A 20,868-nucleotide genomic window follows, 5' to 3' on the forward strand; every position below is an offset into this window, starting at 1 on the left:
AGATCATTATTTATACAACAAATTGTCTTATTTGACAAAGAACATCCTTCAAATTTTCCATGGAGAAAATGAAAGGAGCCCTAAGACAGAAATCTGGTACCCAGTTTCAAAGCAATGAGGCAAAAAATGGAAATTTTTTCCTCATTGGTGAGAGGTTCTTTGACCTGTTTTTTGTTTTTATTAATTTGCAAACACAGTATACAGGACACAGGAAATCAGTGTACTTACTAGGTTATTAGATTAATACAAAAGTTGTGAATCTGCAGCCATATGAAGAGATATATTAGGTGAGATGCTTAAAAAAAAGATACCTGGAGCTACCTCTGCTTATGGAGTTTGGGAAACAGTGGCACATGGAAGAATTCCGGGTCCCCAACCTGTAAGATTTCTGAACCCTATCTGCTTGGGGTAAACGGAGGCTTATAAATATGTATAATTATATATATATATACATCAAATGACCGAGTATATATTTCTTATAAAACAAAATAGCATACACCTCAAAATTCACATGTTGAAGTTCTAATCCTAACAGCTTGTTTAAACACTTGATCCAACAGACTAGCCAACGGCATACCTAGATAAAAGGAGATTATGTCCTGCTAATGCCTGAGGGTCCCACACGCTCATTTAGTAAAAATCATGACCAAGTGTGTCTGGAAGCTCATTAGTATATTAACATGTACACCCCATGTGGGAAATTTAGATGCTAATGAGACATGCAACATACAAAGAAGCATGTAGCTCTTCTTGGCATGCCCCAGTATAGACTTGCCCAGGTATGCTATGCTGTTGCACCCCTTTACCCCACTCTGTAGATTGGGGTAAAACTCTTTTCCCAGCTCCCCTTGGAGAGTCTACCCAGAAACTTTCCTCTACAGCCCTGTCTCCCTATATACATGCTTAATAAAACGTTGTCTTGATGCCACCTACCTTGCCTTTTTGTCAAATTCTTTTGTGAGGAGTTAGAACTTGAAAAAGAGACCCAAGGTCTCTGACAGAAGTAGTATGAGAAAGTTAGAATGCAGGTTCCATAAGACCTAATGAAACAGAATTTTCATTTTAACAAGACCTTGAGGATATTTGCATGTTCTTTAAATATTTGCAATCATTTTATTATCATTCTAAATGAATAACATGAAGTCATTACTAAGAGAATAAACAAACTTGTTTCTAACCTGCTAGCAGGGTACAGTATTGTGAAGTCAATGAAATATGACACAGCCTTGTACTCCAAGGAATGTAATTACTATCCCCCAAGTAATGGGTGTATTGAACAAGGGGGGAAAGAGGTTAAATATATGAGATTATAAAATAATCCTTGTGCTCAGAAAAGTTAAAATACAGAAGTCTGAGAAATGGAGAATAATCATATCATTGGGAAACCTTGTTAGACTCCATCTCAAATGACACTTTTGTTCTCTAGAGGAAAGCATCCTCCCTTTGTTCATGTGATCATGTGATTCAGGAAATTTTTACAGTTTGGGCTGCCTTGTAATAAACTTTACTCACTTAATGTCAGGTAATAAAATTTAGTGACTCTTGTACCTCCTTATAATATCCAGTGTCCAAATATCCACCACTTTCTCCTCTCAAAAATTCTCTGACATAACATATAAGATATTCAAAACAAGGACAAAAGTATGCACAGAGGATGAAATATTTCACTGATTGAAATCCATTTTTGTGCCTTATTTAATATTTTCTAGAAAATCTTACCTTGAGTATAGCTCACTGTGTTAAGAGCATAATAGTGTTTCTGAACCTAATATGAAAAATATGAATTTTCCTTTATTAAATTTGTCCCAAGTAGCGATAAAATTAAACTAACAATGGTAGACAGAAAAATTACGTCAGTAGAATTATAATATTAATTATGCACATACAACAGAGTATCAGCTTCTGATTATTTCCTCTTTGGTTCTGTGATGACTTTCCCACTTCCACACTTCATAAATGAAATCTCACCATTTTATATGTCCCTTTTATGACACAGTATCTTTATATGTTTTCTATTCTTGCCATTTTTCTTCTTTAAAAACTCAAAAAAATGTATATACAATTACAACTAGGTATAAAGTGAAGTTTTTTGTCTGAAATGCATATATTAAGAAATAAGAAAAAAACTGAAGACAAGTTATTTAAGTGTTTGTTCCCAGAACTCAGTAAAAAAGAAAAGAAAATCAAGAAAAGAAGAAGAATTTGAATAATAAATACTAGCACAAAATGTATTTTCAAAGCCATCAAACTTTTAGAAATTTAAAGACACAAAAGCTAGTTCATCAGAAAGACTAATAAATTTGACTTGCAAGAATGATCAATTATATTTGAATAAAAGCACAAATGGTCAAGTTAGTGTCTCCATGCCATAGATGCTATAGGCTATAGAGCTTACAGCTCCAACTTTTCACAAATTCTTCAAGAGAATAGAAATAGAAAGCACACTTCCTAGTGTGTTCCATAAAGTCAGTTTTATTCAACATTGCAAAGAAGACTAAAGGAATAACATAAGGCAAAATAAAAATAACACACACACACAAATACATACACACGTACATGAATTAAAGGAAAAGGGATATAAACACTTTTTTTTATAGAAAACTGAATAAGTCATGTAGAATACCAAAAATAATCAACAGGTTATCTTCTAGATTAAGAAATTACTTAGTAAAACTATGATATCAGTCATGACACAAAATTGTTTTTTATATTTTTCACTAAAAATACTTAGAAAAGAAGATTTTTTAGGATTGCCATTTAAAATATTTAAAATTACAAACACCAAAAATAAGTTTTACAAAAGAGTAAACATCCCTACTCTGAAAGTTATAAAACAGCATAAAAGCTAAAGCGATCTTAAATAAATAGATGAATACACAGTATATTCATGGATTGGATGAGTCAGTACTCAAAAGTACTGTTGAATACTATCCCCAAGTTAATTCATAGATTCAGAGTAATCCCACATAAACCAACAAATTTCTGCATGAAATTGCGTGTGTGTGTGTGTGTGTGTGTGTGTATTCATGGGCTGATCCTAAAATTCATAAATCATCAAACAAAAGTTTGAAATCATACTTTACTCAATATCAAACCATTACAAATCTATGGTTTTAAGACTTTGCCCAGAGTTATACAAATGGAACAATGAAGCAGAATGGAGAGTCCACAATTGGCTCATTATACGTATGAATACTCTATTTTTAATTAACAAGAGCCATATAGAAGTAGAAAAGAATGTCTTTTCTGTGAAAGTTGCCAAGATAATTTTGTATTCATACACAAAATAAACTAGACACCTAAAATAGCTCTCAAAAACAGAACTAATGTACTTTAAACTAATGTACTTTTAAACTAATGTACTTTAAACTAATGTATCTGTCACCTTTACCATAGTCTGCTGGTTAGAAACAAGTCATAGGTTCTACCCACATTCAAAAGCAAAGAATTATACAAGGACTTAAGGAGGCAGAGCTAAACAAGGACTCTTTCATTATTTAATAATCTGTCTGACAATTATTTAATAATTATTTTATAATCTCTAAAATTATTTAATAATCTGTCTGAAAATCCTAGCTAGATTGTAAGCATTTACAAATCAAAAGCAGTGAAACTTTTCATCTTTAACAATTACACATTAAGTTAATCAAAATAATTTGCTAGTTCATTTTGGTGTTGAGTATGACATATAATAAACAGGTGTTCCAGTTAGATTGACTTGAACACCTTGGGCTTTCTGTCACTAAAAAAGAAATAAAGGAAGACACAAGGAAACAGGAAGATATTCAATACAATATGGATATTTAATGCAATCTCTATCAAATTTTGCTAGCTACATGGAACCATAAATTTATATGAAAACACATAATTCTGAGAAAAAAGAGGAAAGGTGTTAACTGCCTGACATCAGATTATAACATAAATTTATAGTAATTAAACCACTGTAGCACTGGAATAAAAATAGATACACAGAAAAATGGATAGAATAGGAAGCCCAGAAATAAACCCAAACTTATATAAGCAGTTTGTTTCCAGCAAAGGTGTCAAGAGTATACAATGAAGAAAGGAAAGCCTCTTCAACAAACGGTGACAGAAGAGACACATGAAAATTTAAACAAGACAACTCTGTCACACCATATACAAAAGTTAGCACAAAGACTTGAATGTAAGGCCAAAAACCACAAAATACATAGGGAAAAGAAAAAAAAAAAAAAACATAGGCAAAACACTCCCAGACATTGGCTTCAGAGGTGTTTTTGGAAACTCAACTCCAATGGCAAGGGAAACAAAAGAAAAAAAACAAAGAGTTTACAGCAAACTAAAAAGTGTTTGCACAACAAAATAAAATTACCTTTAAAAGAAAGCTACATCTTACTGAGAGGGGGCGGAGCAACATGGCAGCAAGGAGACACTGCGAGTAAGATCTCCCATTAAAAAAAGTTAATAGGGAGGAAAAGCGGCCAGTCCCAGTGAGAAGTGGGACACGGAAGATAAATGGGTGACGCCAGCAAACTGCCCGAAGAAGAAAGTGGCCATAAAAGAGGACCAGAAGGGAGGGAAGCGCAGAACCCTGCTCCCCTCCCCTGCCCACAGAGGCGGCACTCTCCGACCGGCAGAGAGGAGGAAAACAACAAACCAAAACGGCCAACAAGAACAAACGACGCAGCAAGCGGGACTGTGAGTGGAAAGGAACTATTGCAGCCACCACACCCCGTGAGCGGGAGCTGAGGCGAACCCTGCAGGATTCACCACTGCGGTGAGCGAACGGCTCCCGGCGCCATTAGAGAAGAACAAAGAGACTCTGGAGGAGACCTGCACACAGCCCCGGGCCGGCCAGTAAGCTTGCGCGGAAAAGCGGCGCACTTGGCACACTTGAAAAGCAAACGCAGACCGGGATCCCAGCTGCCCAGGTCCCCGCGCCTGCGACCTAGGCTTGCGGGGAGACGCGGAGGCCCTCACTGGGGTGAAAGTCCCTCACCGAGTGAGCAGGAACCAGGCGCCCAGGCACGGGAGCTGGGTGCAAAAGGCGCCATTCCCGCGCCACTGAACTGGGCTACAGCCCGCGTCCTGGACCTGAGGGCTTTGAACTGAGACCCGGGGCACGAAATTCGGGGCGTGGGTTCTCCACGACGGTGGGGCACAAGGCAGACACAGCACCCCAAAGCCGTTGAGGTTTACCGTACCATTCTCGCTCTCTGTTCCCTGTCCCACAGGGTGGAGGGGTTGAAAAACAGCCCCCCAAGGACAATAGGAGAGATCTCTGGCGCCACCTAGCAACCAGAAAAAAAGTCACTAACACCCCATAGAACAGGGAAATTTCTTAAGACTTCTTGAAAAGGGCAGAAGGCTTCTGGAGGACCCAGTGGCCAGCTGGGAAGTTAGCCCATGCCAGGCCCCTTCCAACCAGCAGTCTGAGCCCACAGAGGGAGCAGGCACCCACATCCGGGGCAGACCGGGCACGCAGAAGAGTGTGCCTGAGACCAGATGCGCAGGGACTGTGTCCCGCTTCGCCAGTTTAGAACAGGGACATTTCTTCAGTAAAGACTGCCTAAAACAAGCAGAAAGCTCCCCCAGAAGCCAGAGATGGTTCCTGGAGGAGCCAGAGGGGAGCGGAGAAGTTCACCCAAGATGACAGCCGGTCCGAGCAACACAGTCTCCCAATGCATACGACAAATTAGAAAACAGACAGTAGGGAGTAGAAGAACCACATGCAACCTAACAACGCGTCAGGAAAGAAGCACACCACAAAAAGAAAACCACCCTCCAGATTGCAACGACAGTAACTTGGAAGAACTTCTGAGCCTTCCAGAAAGAGAATTTAAAATTGCCCTGATTAAAAAAGTGACAGAAGTCATAAAGGAAAACAATGATCAGAAGAAGGAAATTGAGTCCCTAAAGAGGGAAAACAATGGTCAGAAGAATGAAATTGCGTCCATAAACAGGGGAAACAAATGGTCAGAAGAATGAAATTGAGTCCCTAAGAGGGAAGTAAAAGAATGCAAGAGATCAAAGAATTAATGGAGGAACTAAAGAACTCTGGGAAAAGCAATGAAAGCAGAATAGATGAAATGGAAGAACGAATAAGTACTCTTGAAGACACAGAAATAAAAAGAACCAAAACAGAAAAGGAAAGAGAAGTACGAAGGAAAAAGAACAAAGAAAGACTTCGGGAACTATCTGACTCCATGAGGAAAGGAAATATAAGAGTTATAGGAATTCCAGGAGAGGAGAGAGATGTAGGAACAGAGAAAATATTCCAGGAGATAATTGAAGAGAACTTCCCAAATGCGAAGAAGGAGCTGAAAATTGATATACAAGAAGCAAGAAGAACACCAAACTTCCACGACGAAAGGAAAAACACAGCAAGACACATAATAGTAAAGCTCCCAAGAATCCAGGACATGGAAAAAATAATGAAGGTGACAAGAGGGAAGAAACAGATAACATTCAAAGGAAAACCAATCAGGCTGACATCAGACTTCTCTGAAGAAACACTACGGGCAAGGAGAGAGTAGAGGGACATAGTCAACAGACTCCAAGAAAACAGATGCCAACCAAGAATACTCTATCCCGCAAAGCTCTCCTTCCTCTATGAAGAAAGAATATGGACCTTCCCAGACAAAGAGAAACTCCGGAATTTCATTACAACTAAACCCCCACTCCAAAAAATACTACAAGGAATCCTAAAGCCAGAACCTCAGAGGGACGAATAACAACGAAAGAAGACCAAAAAAAAAAAAAAGTTATTAAAAGAATAAATAAAATCAAAGGAAAGACAAACACAATGGCAAATACAGATGCTAACATATCAATATTAACTCTAAATGTAAATGGACTAAACTCTTCAATAAAAAGACACAGAGTTGCAGCCTGGATTAAGAAACAAAACCCAACCTTTTGCTGTCTCCAGGAAACATATTTAACTACAAAAGATAAAAATAGGCTCAAAGTTAAAGGATGGAAAACAATCCTACAAGCAAATGGACCAAAAAAGAAAGCAGGAACAGCTATACTTATATCAGATAAAACAGACTTCAAACTCAAAAAAATAAAAAGAGACCCCAATAGTCACTACATTATGATCAAGGGGACAATACTTCAAGAAGAAATAACACTCATTAACATATACTCACCAAACGAAGGAGCACCAAAATATATCAGACAACTGTTGTCCTCTCTGAAAACAGACATCAGAGAAAACACATACGTAGTGGGAGACTTCAACACACCACTATCAACAATGGATAGATCAACAAGACAAAAAATAAGTAAAGAAACTAAAGCTCTAAATAAGGACCTAGAGCATTTGGGCTTAACAGACATCTATAGAACACTAAACCCAAAAAAAACGGAGTACACATTTTTCTCAAGCGCACACGGATCATTCTCCAGGATCGATCACATACTGGGGCACAAGACAAACATCAACAGATACACCAAGATTGAAATCATACCAACCATCTTTTCTGACCACGAAGGCATCAAACTAGAAATAAACCATAAAAAGAAGGCAAGGAACTATCCTACCTCGTGGAGATTAAAAACCACACTACTGGAAGACCACTGGACTAACGAGGAGATCAAAGAAGAAATTAAAAAATTCTTTGAATTGAATGACAAGGAGGACACCAATATCCTAAATGTATGGGATGCAGCAAAAGCAGTAATAAGAGGAAAATATATAGCAATAGAAGCTCACATCAAAAAACAAGAAAGAACTCAAAGAAACAACCTAATCTCGAAGCTCAAAGATCTAGAAAAAGAACAACAAAAAAACCCAAAACCAGTAGAAGAAAAAAAATAATAAAAACCAAAGAAGAAATAAATGAAATTGAAACTAAAAAAACAATCCAAAAGATCAATGAAACCAAGAGCTGGTTCTTTGAAAAAATCAATAAAATAGACAAACCCCTAGCCAGGTTCACAAAGGAAAAAAGGGAGAAAGCACAAATAAACAGGATCATAAATGAAAGAGGAGAAATCACAACGGACACAGCAGAAATCTAAAGAATAATCAGTAACTACTATGAACAGTTATATGGAAACAAGTTCAGCAATCTAGAGGAGATGGACAAATTCCTACAACTCTACAATCACCCAAAGCTAGATAAAGAAGAAATAGAACACCTAAACAGACCAATTACAAGCAGCGAAATTGAAATGGTAATCAAAAACCTCCCCAAAAACAAAAGCCCAGGACCTGATGGATTTACAAATGAATTCTACCAAACATTCAGAGACCAATTAGTGCCTATCCTTCACAAACTCTTCCAAAAAATTGAGAAGGAAGGGACAATGCCAAACACGTTCTATGAAGCCAATATTACACTAATACCAAAACCGAATAAGGACAACACAAAAAAGGAAAACTACAGGCCAATCTCGCTAATGAACACTGATGCAAAAATCCTCAATAAAATTTTAGCTATCAGAATCCAACAATGTATCCATAAGATAATTCACCACAACCAAGTAGGATTCATTCCAGGGACACAAGGATGGTTTAACATCTGAAAATCAATCAACGTTATCCAACACATCAACAAAAAGAAATATAAAAACCATATGATAATATCAATAGATGCTGAGAAAGCTTTCAACAAAGTGCAACACCCATTCATGACAAAAGCCCTTGAAATTCTTGGGATACAAGGAACATACCTCAACATCATAAAGGCCATCTATGACAAGCCAACAGCCAGTATCATCCTCAATGGTGAAAAGCTGAAAGCAATTCCATTAAGATCTGGAACAAGACAAGGATGTCCACTCTCACCACTGCTTTTCAATATAATACTGGAAGTCCTAGCCAGAGCAATAAGACAAGAGAAAGACATCCAAGGAATCCAAATAGGAAAAGAAGAAGTCAAACTATCACTATTTGCAGATGATATGATAATATACATAGAGAACCCCAAAAACTCCACAGAAAAACTAATTCAACTTATCAATCAATTCAGTAAAGTGGCAGGATACAAAATCAACACGCAAAAGTCACTAGCCTTCCTATACACAAACAATAAATCTGAAGAAGAAGAAATACAAAAAAAATCCCTTTTATTATCAAAACAAAAAAAATCAAATATTTGGGAATAAATCTAACAAAAGAGGTAAAGGACCTATACAAAGAAAATTATAAAACACTGTTAAAAGATATAGAAGAAGACACAAAAAAGTGGAAAGACATCCCCTGCTCATGGATTGGAAGAATAAACATTATTAAAATGGCCATCCTACCAAAAGCAATATACAGATTCAATGCTATTCCAATCAAAATTGCAATGTCACTCTTCAAAGAAATAGAACAATTATTGATGAAATTCATATGGAATCACCAAAAACCCTGAATAGCCAAAGCTCTACTGAAAAAAAAAAGAAGGAAATGGAGGCATCACACTCCCAGATTTCAAACTATACTACAAAGCCATAATCATCAAAACTGCATGGTATTGGAACAAGAACAGACATACAGACCAATGGAATCAAATAGAAAATCCAGAAATAAACCCACAGATTTATGGTCAACTAATCTTTGACAAAGGAGCAAAGATTATGCATTGGAGCAAAGAAAGTTTGTTCAATAAATGGTGCTGGGAAAACTGGGTTGCTACATGCAAAAGAATGAAGCTTGACCACTACCTCACACCATACACAAAAATCAACTCAAAATGGATTAAAGAACTAGACATAAGACCTGAAACCATAAAATACATAGAAGGAAATATAGGTGAAACACTATGTGATTTGCATATCAAAGACATCTTTACAGACACATCACCCAAAGCAGTGATAGTGAAGGCAAAGATAAACAGCTGGGACTACATCAAATTAAAGAGCTTCTGCACAGCAAAAGAGACAATAACAAAAACAAAGAGAAACCCCACCAACTGGGAGAACATTTTTGCACCCAACACTAATGATAAAGGACTGATCACAAAAATCTGCAAAGAGCTGATGAGACTCAACAACAACAAAGAAAATAACCCAGTCAAAAAATGGGCAGAAGAGCTAAAAAGAAACTTCTCTGAAGAGGAAATGCAAATGGCCAACAGACATATGAAAAAATGTTCAACATCACTTGTAATCAGGGAAATGCAAATCAAAACTACCATGAGATACCATCTCACACCAGTGAGAATGGCACATATTAAAAAAACTAGCAACAACAAATGTTGGCGAGGTTGTGGAGAAAAAGAGACTCTCCTGCACTGTTGGTGGGAGTGCAAACTGTTCCAACCACTATGGAGAGCTGTGTGGAGATTTCTGGACCTACTAAACATAGAGCTCCCATATGATCCAGCAATTCCACTCCTAGGTATTTACCCAAAGGACACAGAAACATCAATTCCAAAGAGCACCTGCACCCCTATGTTTATAGCAGCACTGTTTACAATAGCTAAGCTTTGGAAACAGCCCAAATGCCCAAAAATAGATGACTGGATCAAGAAGATGTGGTACACATATACCATGGAATATTACTCAGCATTCAAAAAAGATAAACACATGCAATTTGCAGCAACATGGATGGTGCTGGAAGGGATCATGCTCAGCTAAATAAGCCAAAAAGAAAAATAAAAGTACCGGATTGTCTCACTCATAGCAGGAATCTAGAAAACTTAAATAAGGGATCAGGAAAATGAATAACTATAAGAAAGTGAAAATCAAAATCAACAAAAAACTATGAACCAGAGACACTTTTTGGGGGGTGGGGGCCGGGAGGGGAGGGATTGGGGTCAGAATGGGGCATGTGCAGTTGTATGGGGGAATTCAAAAATAAAATTTATTATTTAAAAAAAAATAAAAAAATAAAATAAAAAAAATAAAATAGTAAAAGGTGGGGTACGTAAAAAAAAAATTAAAAAATAAATAAATAAATAGATAGATAAAAGAAAGCTACATTTTACTGAATGTGAGAAGATATTTGCACAGCATACATCTTATAAGGGACTAATAAAACTCATACAAAAAAAAAACCTCATACAACACAATAAAAGAAAAAAGAGAACCCAATCAAAAAATGGGCAGAAGAGTTAAATACACACTTCTCCAAAGAAAACATACAGATGGCCACGGGCTCATGGGAAGAAAAATACTCATCATCACTTACCAAGGAGATGCAAATTAAAAGCACAGTGAGATACTACCTCACACCTGAGGAAGTGGTGCATATTAAAAACCCAAGACACAACAATTGTTGGCAGAGTGTGGAGAAAAAGGGACCCTTGTTCTCTGTAGATGGGAATGGACACCAGTCCAGCCCCTGTGGAAATGGCCTGTCATCCTCCCTGTGGGTCAATGTGCTCGTGTAGGAGCAGGGGCCTGGGCTCTGAAGCTCATAATGACCTCTCTGTCCATTGACACCATAATTATTTCCAGCTAACACCAATTCATCTTCCCATCTTCCCAGTATAGAGGTTTCTCAGCACATGAAAAATAGATCAATCTTTTGATCCAGCAGTCCCTCTCCTGGATAACTACCAAGGGAATACAAAACACTAATACAAAGATATATGTATGTTCTTCTATGGTCATGAGGCAATGTTTACAATAGCCAAGCTATGGAAACGAGGCAAGTACCCAAGGACAGATGAGTGAATTAGAAAGATCTACTGGTGTATACACACAATGGAACACTACTCGCTTACAAAAAAAAAAGAAGAAATCTTGTCACTTCTAGAAAAATGGATGGAACTAGAGTAGATTATGCTAAACAAAGTAAGTCAGAAAGAAAAAGACAAACACTGGCTCACTCTACTCATGTGGATTATAAAGAAACAAAGCAAACAAACAGCAAAAACTCAACCAAAACAGACTGTAAAAACCTTACTGGATAACTGAGGGCAGAAGGGACGCAGGCGTAGAAGGGGGTCCCATGGCCGATAGTGGGTTATTGGAGGGTTATTGGAGCTTTATTAGTAGATGTGATGTGGTCACACACATTTGTAGAGGTCTGAACCTTTACTACCCCTAAAGTACACACAATGTTATAAATCAATGTTACCTCAATAAACATAATTTAAAAGAAACTTCTCAAACAAGAAGCATAGAAATAAGAACCAAAGTAAAATTAAAGAAAAATAGCCAAAAGGGTAAAACTGACTAGATTTATTGATACCTAGATGAACACAAAACAATCTCTGGCGAGTCAGACTTTCCTACAAAGGAGAAAAATAATGTTGGAATGTGGCTCTTCCCATTTTCTATGTTGTCTGCATCCATTACTGCCACATTGAGAAGGCTGAATCTCCCCCAAGACATCGGAGCCCTTGAACCTATTACCACAGGAAACAGCAGAACGCATACCCGTGAAGACTCACCATTCACCCACAGTGGCCCCTGCCACAGCAAGTGGAGTCCAGTTAACATACCAGGATGGCTGGGCAGAGATTGATGGGGAAATGGCCTGTCATCCTCCCTATGGGTCAATGCGCTCATGTAGGAGCAGGGGCTTGGGCTCTGAAGCTCATAATGACCTCTCTCTCCACTGACACCATAATTATTTCCAGCTAACACCAATTCATCTTCCTATCTTCCCAGAATAGTGATAATGCAAACAATGATATGCATCTCTCTATTTCCCGGGGCCTACTGCAATGTCTAAACTTTCCATTTATGAATGATTCAGCTTCCTTTATTTTTTTGCACTTGAGGTCCCTGGGGAAACTTCTCACTACAGTAAGTCACTAAAAACCCTTTGGAGATTACACCTAATTTCTGCTCATTTGTAGATAGAAAGAGAGATTTCAGTTTTTCTCTATTTATGGCCCAAGGGAAATTCATATTTTACCAATGGCCCCAGAGCTCCTTCCTCTTTACTATAAAGTCCAAGGCTCCAGAACTGGAACCTGTTCTCTCTTTGTATTGAAGAGAGAAAAGGCTCATGCATACACATGATGCTGGTAAGAAGGTAGAGACAGGTGTTCATTGTGTTGATTTTGTACTGTGATTGTTACCTATTCACAAATAATCATGGGCTTACAGAAAAGTCAGATAAAATTAAGGTTCACCTTATCCTCAGGGATCCATGTAACATATAGATCTCTTATCCCTACTAGTTCATATTATATATTGTAATAGTCTTAATAGTCTTTCTCAGATGGATGTGAAACCCTGGGAACTAAGGTTAAAGAGTAACTACAGGAAACTAGCATAAATGAAATGGTAACATGTTTTATTACAGGGTATCAGAAAATAAATTTTATATAGTACCTTTTTAAACTTGACAAAGTGGGGGTAATGAGGAATTACGTTTAATGCATATGTAGTTTCAGTTTTACCAGGTAGAGTTATAGAGATGGATAGTGAAGACAGTTGTCCAACATGAATGTATTTAATATTATTTAACTGTAATATTAAAAATGGCTAATATGATAGTAAATGTGATAGATTTTATGCCAGGTTTGTTTGGCCACAATAAAACAATGGGAAAGAAAAAAGCAGCAGCATCGGATGATAATTCCCTCACACTACCCTCCACCAACATTCCCGTTTCTCACATACTTGCCAGTGCCAGTGAAAATGATGATTCTCATCTTTGGGGAAGCTAATTGCTGCCATGCTCTATATTCAATCACCTACTACCTCTTAAGGAATTGTTCTAAACCAATTAATCCTTGCTGTTCTGTATTCTCAACCTCTTACTATCTATCTTAAACCACTCTTTATAATTAGGTACATTTCTCTGACTTCCAGTCTTGCAAAAAATTCTTTATTTCCCTTACGGTCTTCTGTATACATTGTTTATTTTTTTTCTTACCTTTACTGGCAAGTTTCCAGAAATAATATGCGTTCTGCCTCCACTACTTATTTATTTTCATTCTTTCCTGAAACTGTACAGATTCTCAGCTTCCATCTCTGCACTTTAAGTGCTTTTTCCAGGGTCACTAATATGCTTTCAGCTACATTTGAAAATTCTAATTCTTAACAGATTTGGTGACTTAAGTAATTTGATACTGTTGTTCACGTAACACCCAGTCATGACACCATGACCTCTTGGTATTACTAGTTCCTGTAAAGCTGTCTATCTCATCTTTCTTTACTGCATATAGTCCTTTCCAATAACCGCTACAGTGTTTCATCTTCACTGTTATCTTTTTTCTTTTAAATATATTTTTTGTGGTTGTTTCTCCACATGGTTAGATTAAAATAGCACTTAACCAGTGATATTCCCAATGTATGTAACTAGAAAAAATCTGAAGAGCTTTATCTACAGTATCCCACCCACATGGTAGCACCATGCATATATTTAGAAGGATTTCTCTTAGTAACAACATGCAACTTTTTAAGTGATACTTGATAGTGATTTTTTTCTTATTCATTGAATATTTATCTAAAATACTGTAATTATAGAAAATAATTATCAAAATTTATAGTTACCTTGAATCAGAGTAAAAGAGTTCATTTATATACTAAATATATCTATTTAAAATGATTGCATGTTAGTTCATAAAGAATATTCTATATCTATTAAGCTGATAGTTCTATATTTTTAATATTTATTTAAATATATATATATATATATATTACATCATTGTCATTTTTGTAGTTTGCTTTCTCCTCTCAGGTATGTCACTGTAAAATCCCCACCACCCAGTCACCTATGAACCATCTCCATAGTCTTCTGTGCTCTTTCCAACCCCATGTGATCCCTTTCTCCCCCGTCCCCTGCTGTATGTCTCAATTTATAGTTGTCTGCCAGTTATGTCTTTTTTTTCCCCTGATCCCTTATTTGGCTCCCCTATATTCCTCCTATAAGTGAAACTATATAGTACATTTTTCTGTATTTTAACCTCTCAATATCTAATTTATCTATCTACATTTCTTTATTGCATCATTGTGATTATGAATGCAGAAGGAAGTTAGAGTTCAATATATGCCGGGGACCAGCCTCCGGCAAAATGTCGTGTCAGGGTTCCTGAAAGGATGAGATGGCGTCGGCGAATACGAATGATCTGAAACTTAGGGGCTGAGGGGAAGGGGATGAGGTAGAATGAGGAGACACCGACACTTGGTGAGGTGTTAGTATCTTCTGCCCGAAAGGCTCAGCAGGTTCTTTATTTATACGTTTTTTGCAAGCATTGAGATTACATTATCAAGTTCATAGAAACAAAGCAGAAACAATTAGCGCATCTCTTTTTTGTGCTCTCAGCAAGAAGGCAATAAAAAACTAAGTCTTACACTAAAATTCATTGTTTCAGCTAAACAATAACCTAACACAATTGATAGTCACCAGAACATTCCCATCAGCTAAAGCTTAAGCAAAGAAAGAACTTTTTCTTATTCTCATGGCCTTCACACCAGGGGCCGGCTGCTACTCAGCTATCAGAACTTTCTCTACCTAGAAACTTCTTAACTCAAATAGTTTCTTTTTTTTTTTTTCATTAAGTATAACTTTTATTTATTTTTTTTTACTGAATATCTTTTTTTTATATAAATTTTATTGTTATATTCCCCATACAATTGCAACCTCCCCATTCTGACCCCAATCCCTCCCCTCCCGCCCCCGCCCCCCTAAAATTGTCTCTGGTTCATAGTTTTCTGTTGATTTTGATTTTCACTTTCTTATAGTTATTCATTTTCCTGGTCCCTTATTTAAGTTTTCTAGATTCCTGCTATGAGTGAGACCATCCGGTATTTTTCTTTTTCTTTTTGGCTTATTTCGCTGAGCATGATCCCTTCCAGCGCCATCCATGTTGCTGCAAATTGCATGTGTTTATCTTTTTTGAATGCTGAGTAATATTCCATGGTATATATATACCACATCTTCTTGATCCAGTCATCTATTTTTGGGCATTTGGGTTGTTTCCAAAGCTTAGCTATTGTAAACAGTGCTGCTATAAACATAGGGGTGCAGGTGTTGTTTGGAATTGATGTTTCTGTGTCCTTTGGGTAAATACCTAGGAGTGGAATTGCTGGATCATATGGAAGCTCTATGTTTAGTAGGTCCAGAAATCTCCACACAGCTTTCCACAGTGGTTGGACCAGTTTGCACTCCCACCAACAGTGCAGAAGAGTTCCTTTTTCTCCACACCCTCGCCAACATTTGTTGTTGCTAGTTTTTTTAATATGTGCCATTCTCACTGGTGTAAGATGGTATCTCATGGTAGTTTTGATTTGCATTTCCCTGATGACAAGTGATGTTGAACATTTTTTCATATGCCTGTTGGCCATTTGCATTTCCTCTTCAGAGAAGTTTCTTTTTAGCTCTTCTGCCCATTTTTTGACTGGATTATTTTCTTTGTTGTTGTTGAGTCTCATCAGCTCTTTGCAGATTTTTGTGATCAGTCCTTTATCATTAGTGTTGGGTGCAAAAATGTTCTCCCAGTTGGTGGGGTTTCTCTTTGTTTTTGTTATTGTCTCTTTTGCTGTGCAAAAGCTCTTTAATTTGATGTAGTCCCAGCTGTTTATCTTTGCCTTCACTATCACTGCTTTGGGTGATGTGTCTGTAAAGATGTCTTTGATGTGCAAATCACGTAGTGTTTTGCCTATATTTCCTTCTATATATTTTATGGTTTCAGGTCTTATGTCTAGTTCTTTAATCCATTTTGAGTTGATTTTTGTGTATGGTGTGAGGTAGTGGTCAAGCTTCATTCTTTTGCATGTAGCAACCCAGTTTTCCCAGCACCATTTATTGAACAAACTTTCTTTGCTCCAATGCATAGTCTTTGCTCCTTTGTCAAAGATTAGTTGACCATAAATCTGTGGGTTTATTTCTGGATTTTCTATTCGATTCCATTGGTCTGTATGTCTGTTCTTGTTCCAATACCATGCAGTTTTGATGATTATGGCTTTGTAGTATAGTTTGAAGTCTGGGAGTGTGATGCCTCCATTCCCTTCTTTATTTTTCAGGAGAGCTTTGGCTATTCGGGGTTTTTTGTGATTCCATATGAATTTCATCAATAATTGTTCTATTTCTTTGAAGAATGACATTGAAATTTTGATTGGAATAGCATTGAATCTGTATATTGCTTTTGGAAGGATGGCCATTTTAATAATGTTTATTCTTCCAATCCATGAGCAGGGGATGTCTCTCCATTTCTTTGTGTCTTCTTCTATTTCTTTTAACAGTGTTTTATAGTTTCATTTAAAAACTTTCCCAAGAAACTGCAAGGGAAGGCAAAAAAGAACTTACAATAATAGTTGTATTGTAATGCTTGTCAGGCATGTTTAATAAACCATCTCCCATTGTCAAGTGGGCCAAATTGTTTAATAATTAGTTTTTAAGAGATAATTTTCCGTGCCGTTTATTTACTGTATATTGATGTATATAATGTAGTGCCTGATGTACCTTTTGGGAAATTTTTCTCTTTTTATGACCAAGAACAAAAAGTGAAGGGATGTTAGATCTTCAGCCCCACGGTGTGAGGCACAAGGAATCTTCGGCCCCACGGTGTGAGGCCCTTTAACTTCAGTCCCACGGTGTGAGGCCCTTTACTTCACTGCTTGCCAGTAGTTTATCTGGCTGGGGCTACAAGGCCTCCTGCAGCAAATATATAGTTTTCTCAATGAGAAACTTAGATAACTCTCTAAACAAAAGAAAATGAATCTACGTGCCTTGAACTAATAAAATTATTTCTATAGGATGAGAACATTGTGAGGACAAATGCCACAAATCCAAGACAACATGGAGATCCTCAATAACTTCACATCTACATTTCCAACCTTCTTATTGACCGGCATTCCTGGCCTGGAGTCAGTCCATGGCTGGATCTCCATTCCCTTCTCTTGTCTCTATGCCATTGCCCTTACTGGGAACAGCATGATCCTGTTTGTCATCATTACCCAGCAGAGTCTGCATGAGCCTATGTACTATTTCCTCTCCATGCTGTCAGCCAGTGATCTGGGCATCACTGTGTCTACAATGTCAACAACATTAGCTATCTTCTGGTTTGATGCAAGAGAAATCAGTCTAGATTCCTGCATTATCCAGATGTTTTTTCTTCATGGATTTACTGTCATTGAATCAGGAGTGCTGGTGGCCATGGCCTTTGACCGCTATGTGGCCATCTGTAACCCTCTCAGGTACACCACCATTCTCACTAACCCCAGAATCATTCTGATGGGACTTGTAATGACTATACGCTCCATAGTATTAATAGGGCTAATGCTTTTGCTCCTTAAGCGTCTCTCCTTCTGTAAAGTGAAAGTTCTTTCCCATTCCTACTGCTACCATCCAGATCTGATTAAATTTTCTTGCTCAGATACTCGGGCCAACAACATTTGTGGCTTAATTGTTCTCATCCTGACCACAGGGATAGATGCACCATGCATTCTCCTGTCTTATATCTTGATCATTCGCTCTGTTCTCAGTATTGCCTCCCCTGAAGAACGACATAAGGCCTTTAGCACCTGTATCTCTCACATTGGAGCAGTTGCTACTTTCTACATCCCCATGATGAGCCTGTCCTTGGTGCATCGCTATGCTCATTCTGCCCCCAAAGTGGTCCATTCAATGATGTCCAATATATACCTGCATTTGCCCCCAGTGCTTAATCCCATTATCTATAGTGTAAAGACAAAACAGATTCGCAATACTATACTCAAGCTATTCCATAAAATGTAATCAGAGATGATTAAGGCTGTAAAAAATCTAATAGAACTGAATTTAACTATAGAAAAGCAACTTTGATAGATCATCAGATTTTTTTGTCTTTTTTTCATTTAGCAATTACTTGTTAAGCATTTTGTTAAGCAGTTATAAAATGTAACTATTGTTTACTACCAGTAAGGGAAAATGAGTATATTTAAAATGAAATAATAAAAAATTGTTTCTAAAATTAACATTTATTGCTTATTTTATACTCTCTATTCTACCAACTGCTTTATTTTCTTTATTTTTATTTTTTTGTGGGACTCTCGCCGGTGGCCAGGGAACAAACTGGCGCTGCAGAGGCTGCGGGCAGCCTCACAGCCCAGTGCTCAACTGCTGCACCACCAGGGGAGGTCCTCTACCAACTGCTTTAAAGATATATTCCATTTGTCCATATGTATACCTCAATGATGCATAGATTATTAATTATGTTGTAGAGGTGAAGAATTATTTAGGCCATTGAAGCCTAGTCAAGGCTGATATTAAAACACAGGATTACTGTGTTTTAGATTCTCTGTCTACACTGCTTTATTACATAGGCATCCAAAATCACCTAGAAAAAATGTTCTAACATCAAAAATAAGAACTTTAAACATCATGTACATATTTCCTGCCCTAAAAGACATGTTGTCCTTCTTGGAGTTTAACTTACAGTGTTTTCTTCTTTCATAATTGAGACTAGAAAGATAAATGTAGATATCTCACGACATGGAAGCCACATATATCAGTATCCTGTACTGCAGACAATAAAGAAGCTCTAGCAATTAGAGACTTTTGCTAACTTATCACAGGAAATAGGAAATGTAGAGACCAGAAAAGTTCATGATATAGAATGTCAGAAGTTTGGAATAGATTCTTCACCTTTTTGTGCAGAATGAGCTCTTTAGAATCTAGTGAAATCCTTGAACCCATCCAAACAATAAAATTGCATATAAACAAACACACTCAGACTTTTTTCTACTAAATTTCAGTAGTTTCACAGATATCATGAAGGACCAACTGTGGTGTTCTCAACCAATCAATGGCTTATTTCATCACTATTTCTCAGATACAACACATTAACTTAAAGTTGAATCACGCTGGGCCTCCCTGGTGGTGCAGGCGGTTGAGCGCTGTGCTGTGAAGCTGTCCGCAGCCTCTACAGTGACGGTTCAAACCCACCAGCAGCGCAGATGCCCACATGGCGCGGCAGAACTCTCCTGTCTCGCCTATGAATACAGCAGTGTTTTTCATCAGTTTGCCTGTTCTGTTCCCTGCTCTGTCTCTGGTGAATCCTCTCACCCTGCCGCGCATCTGCCCTGTACCCCGGTTCTTGTATAAATAAATAAATCTTAAAAATAAATAAATAGATAGATAGATAGATAGATAGATAGATAGATAGATAGATAGATAGATAAATAAATAAAAAATTGAATCATGCTCCCTCCCACTCTAATGTACTATGTTCTTCCTCTTTTGCTTTTGATCAGCGTTGTATTCATAATTCCACTGTTTTGATGAACCATCTTTAACCAATAGAATACAGTGGCTGAAGAGAGTGAGCACATTGGGCTGGAAAAGTTGCTTAAGACCAGGCTATACAATGAAGGGTTTGTTCCATGAGGGGCCCCAGAGGACACACATTCATTAAGGTTCTTAAGAGTGAGCTGCGGTGATCACCAAACCAGGATCATCAATCCCCATACCTAGGATGATGCCTGACATAACAGAAACCAGAGAGTAGTGGGTAATTTCCAATAGCCAATGACTACAGTTATCACAAGCATCAGCAGGCCCAAAGAATAGACAAGCGAAATGAACAAATAACTGTTATTTTCACTTAGGAATATACAGAAACAAAACAAAGGGTCAGATAAAACCAAACCAATAATAAACCCTAGAAATCTGACTGAGAATTTGATGTTACCAGAGAGGGAGAGAGAGGAAAAGAACAATGTGGGCAACAGATAGTGGAGGACCATGGGTGGGTTTTATGTGGTATCATATCCATAAAGGGTGTGATCCTATAGACCTCTAAATCACTACCTTCCAATGAAAATTTTATGAAAAATTCAAAAATCATTATTTTCTATGATATAACCAGATATGTTCTGGGTATGTTTGATAATGTAAATACTATTTTTTAAAAATGCATAGTCTTTGTGCTGCATAAAAATTATCACAAATGTAATTTTGTTAAAAGAAAGAAATTTTTCTTAAGGTCAACTTTCATTCATTTCCTTTAGCACAGCTGTAACTGGCTGCCCACCACCCCAGGTCCTTCAATCACAGCATGAAAC

The 20,868-nt window shown here is 37.4% G+C and overlaps 1 protein-coding gene across 1 annotated transcript in view; it reads left to right on the forward strand.

Annotated features, from left to right (window-relative positions):
* LOC311180187 (uncharacterized protein) overlaps nt 1-20,868 on the forward strand; it is a gene marked incomplete at its 5' end in the record, with an annotated part of 44,340 nt that overhangs the window by 19,099 nt on the left and 4,373 nt on the right. Inside the window, 2 exons of the mRNA XM_084247848.1 lie at nt 12,255-12,435; nt 17,619-18,527. Of these exons, the coding sequence (XP_084103974.1) occupies nt 12,255-12,435; nt 17,619-18,527 (1,090 nt within the window). The remainder of the gene's footprint in view (nt 1-12,254; nt 12,436-17,618; nt 18,528-20,868) is intronic.

The sequence above is a fragment of the Talpa europaea genome (assembly GCF_964194135.1).
Source record: "Talpa europaea genome assembly, chromosome: 1".
In the NCBI taxonomy this organism is placed as follows: domain Eukaryota; kingdom Metazoa; phylum Chordata; class Mammalia; order Eulipotyphla; family Talpidae; genus Talpa; species Talpa europaea.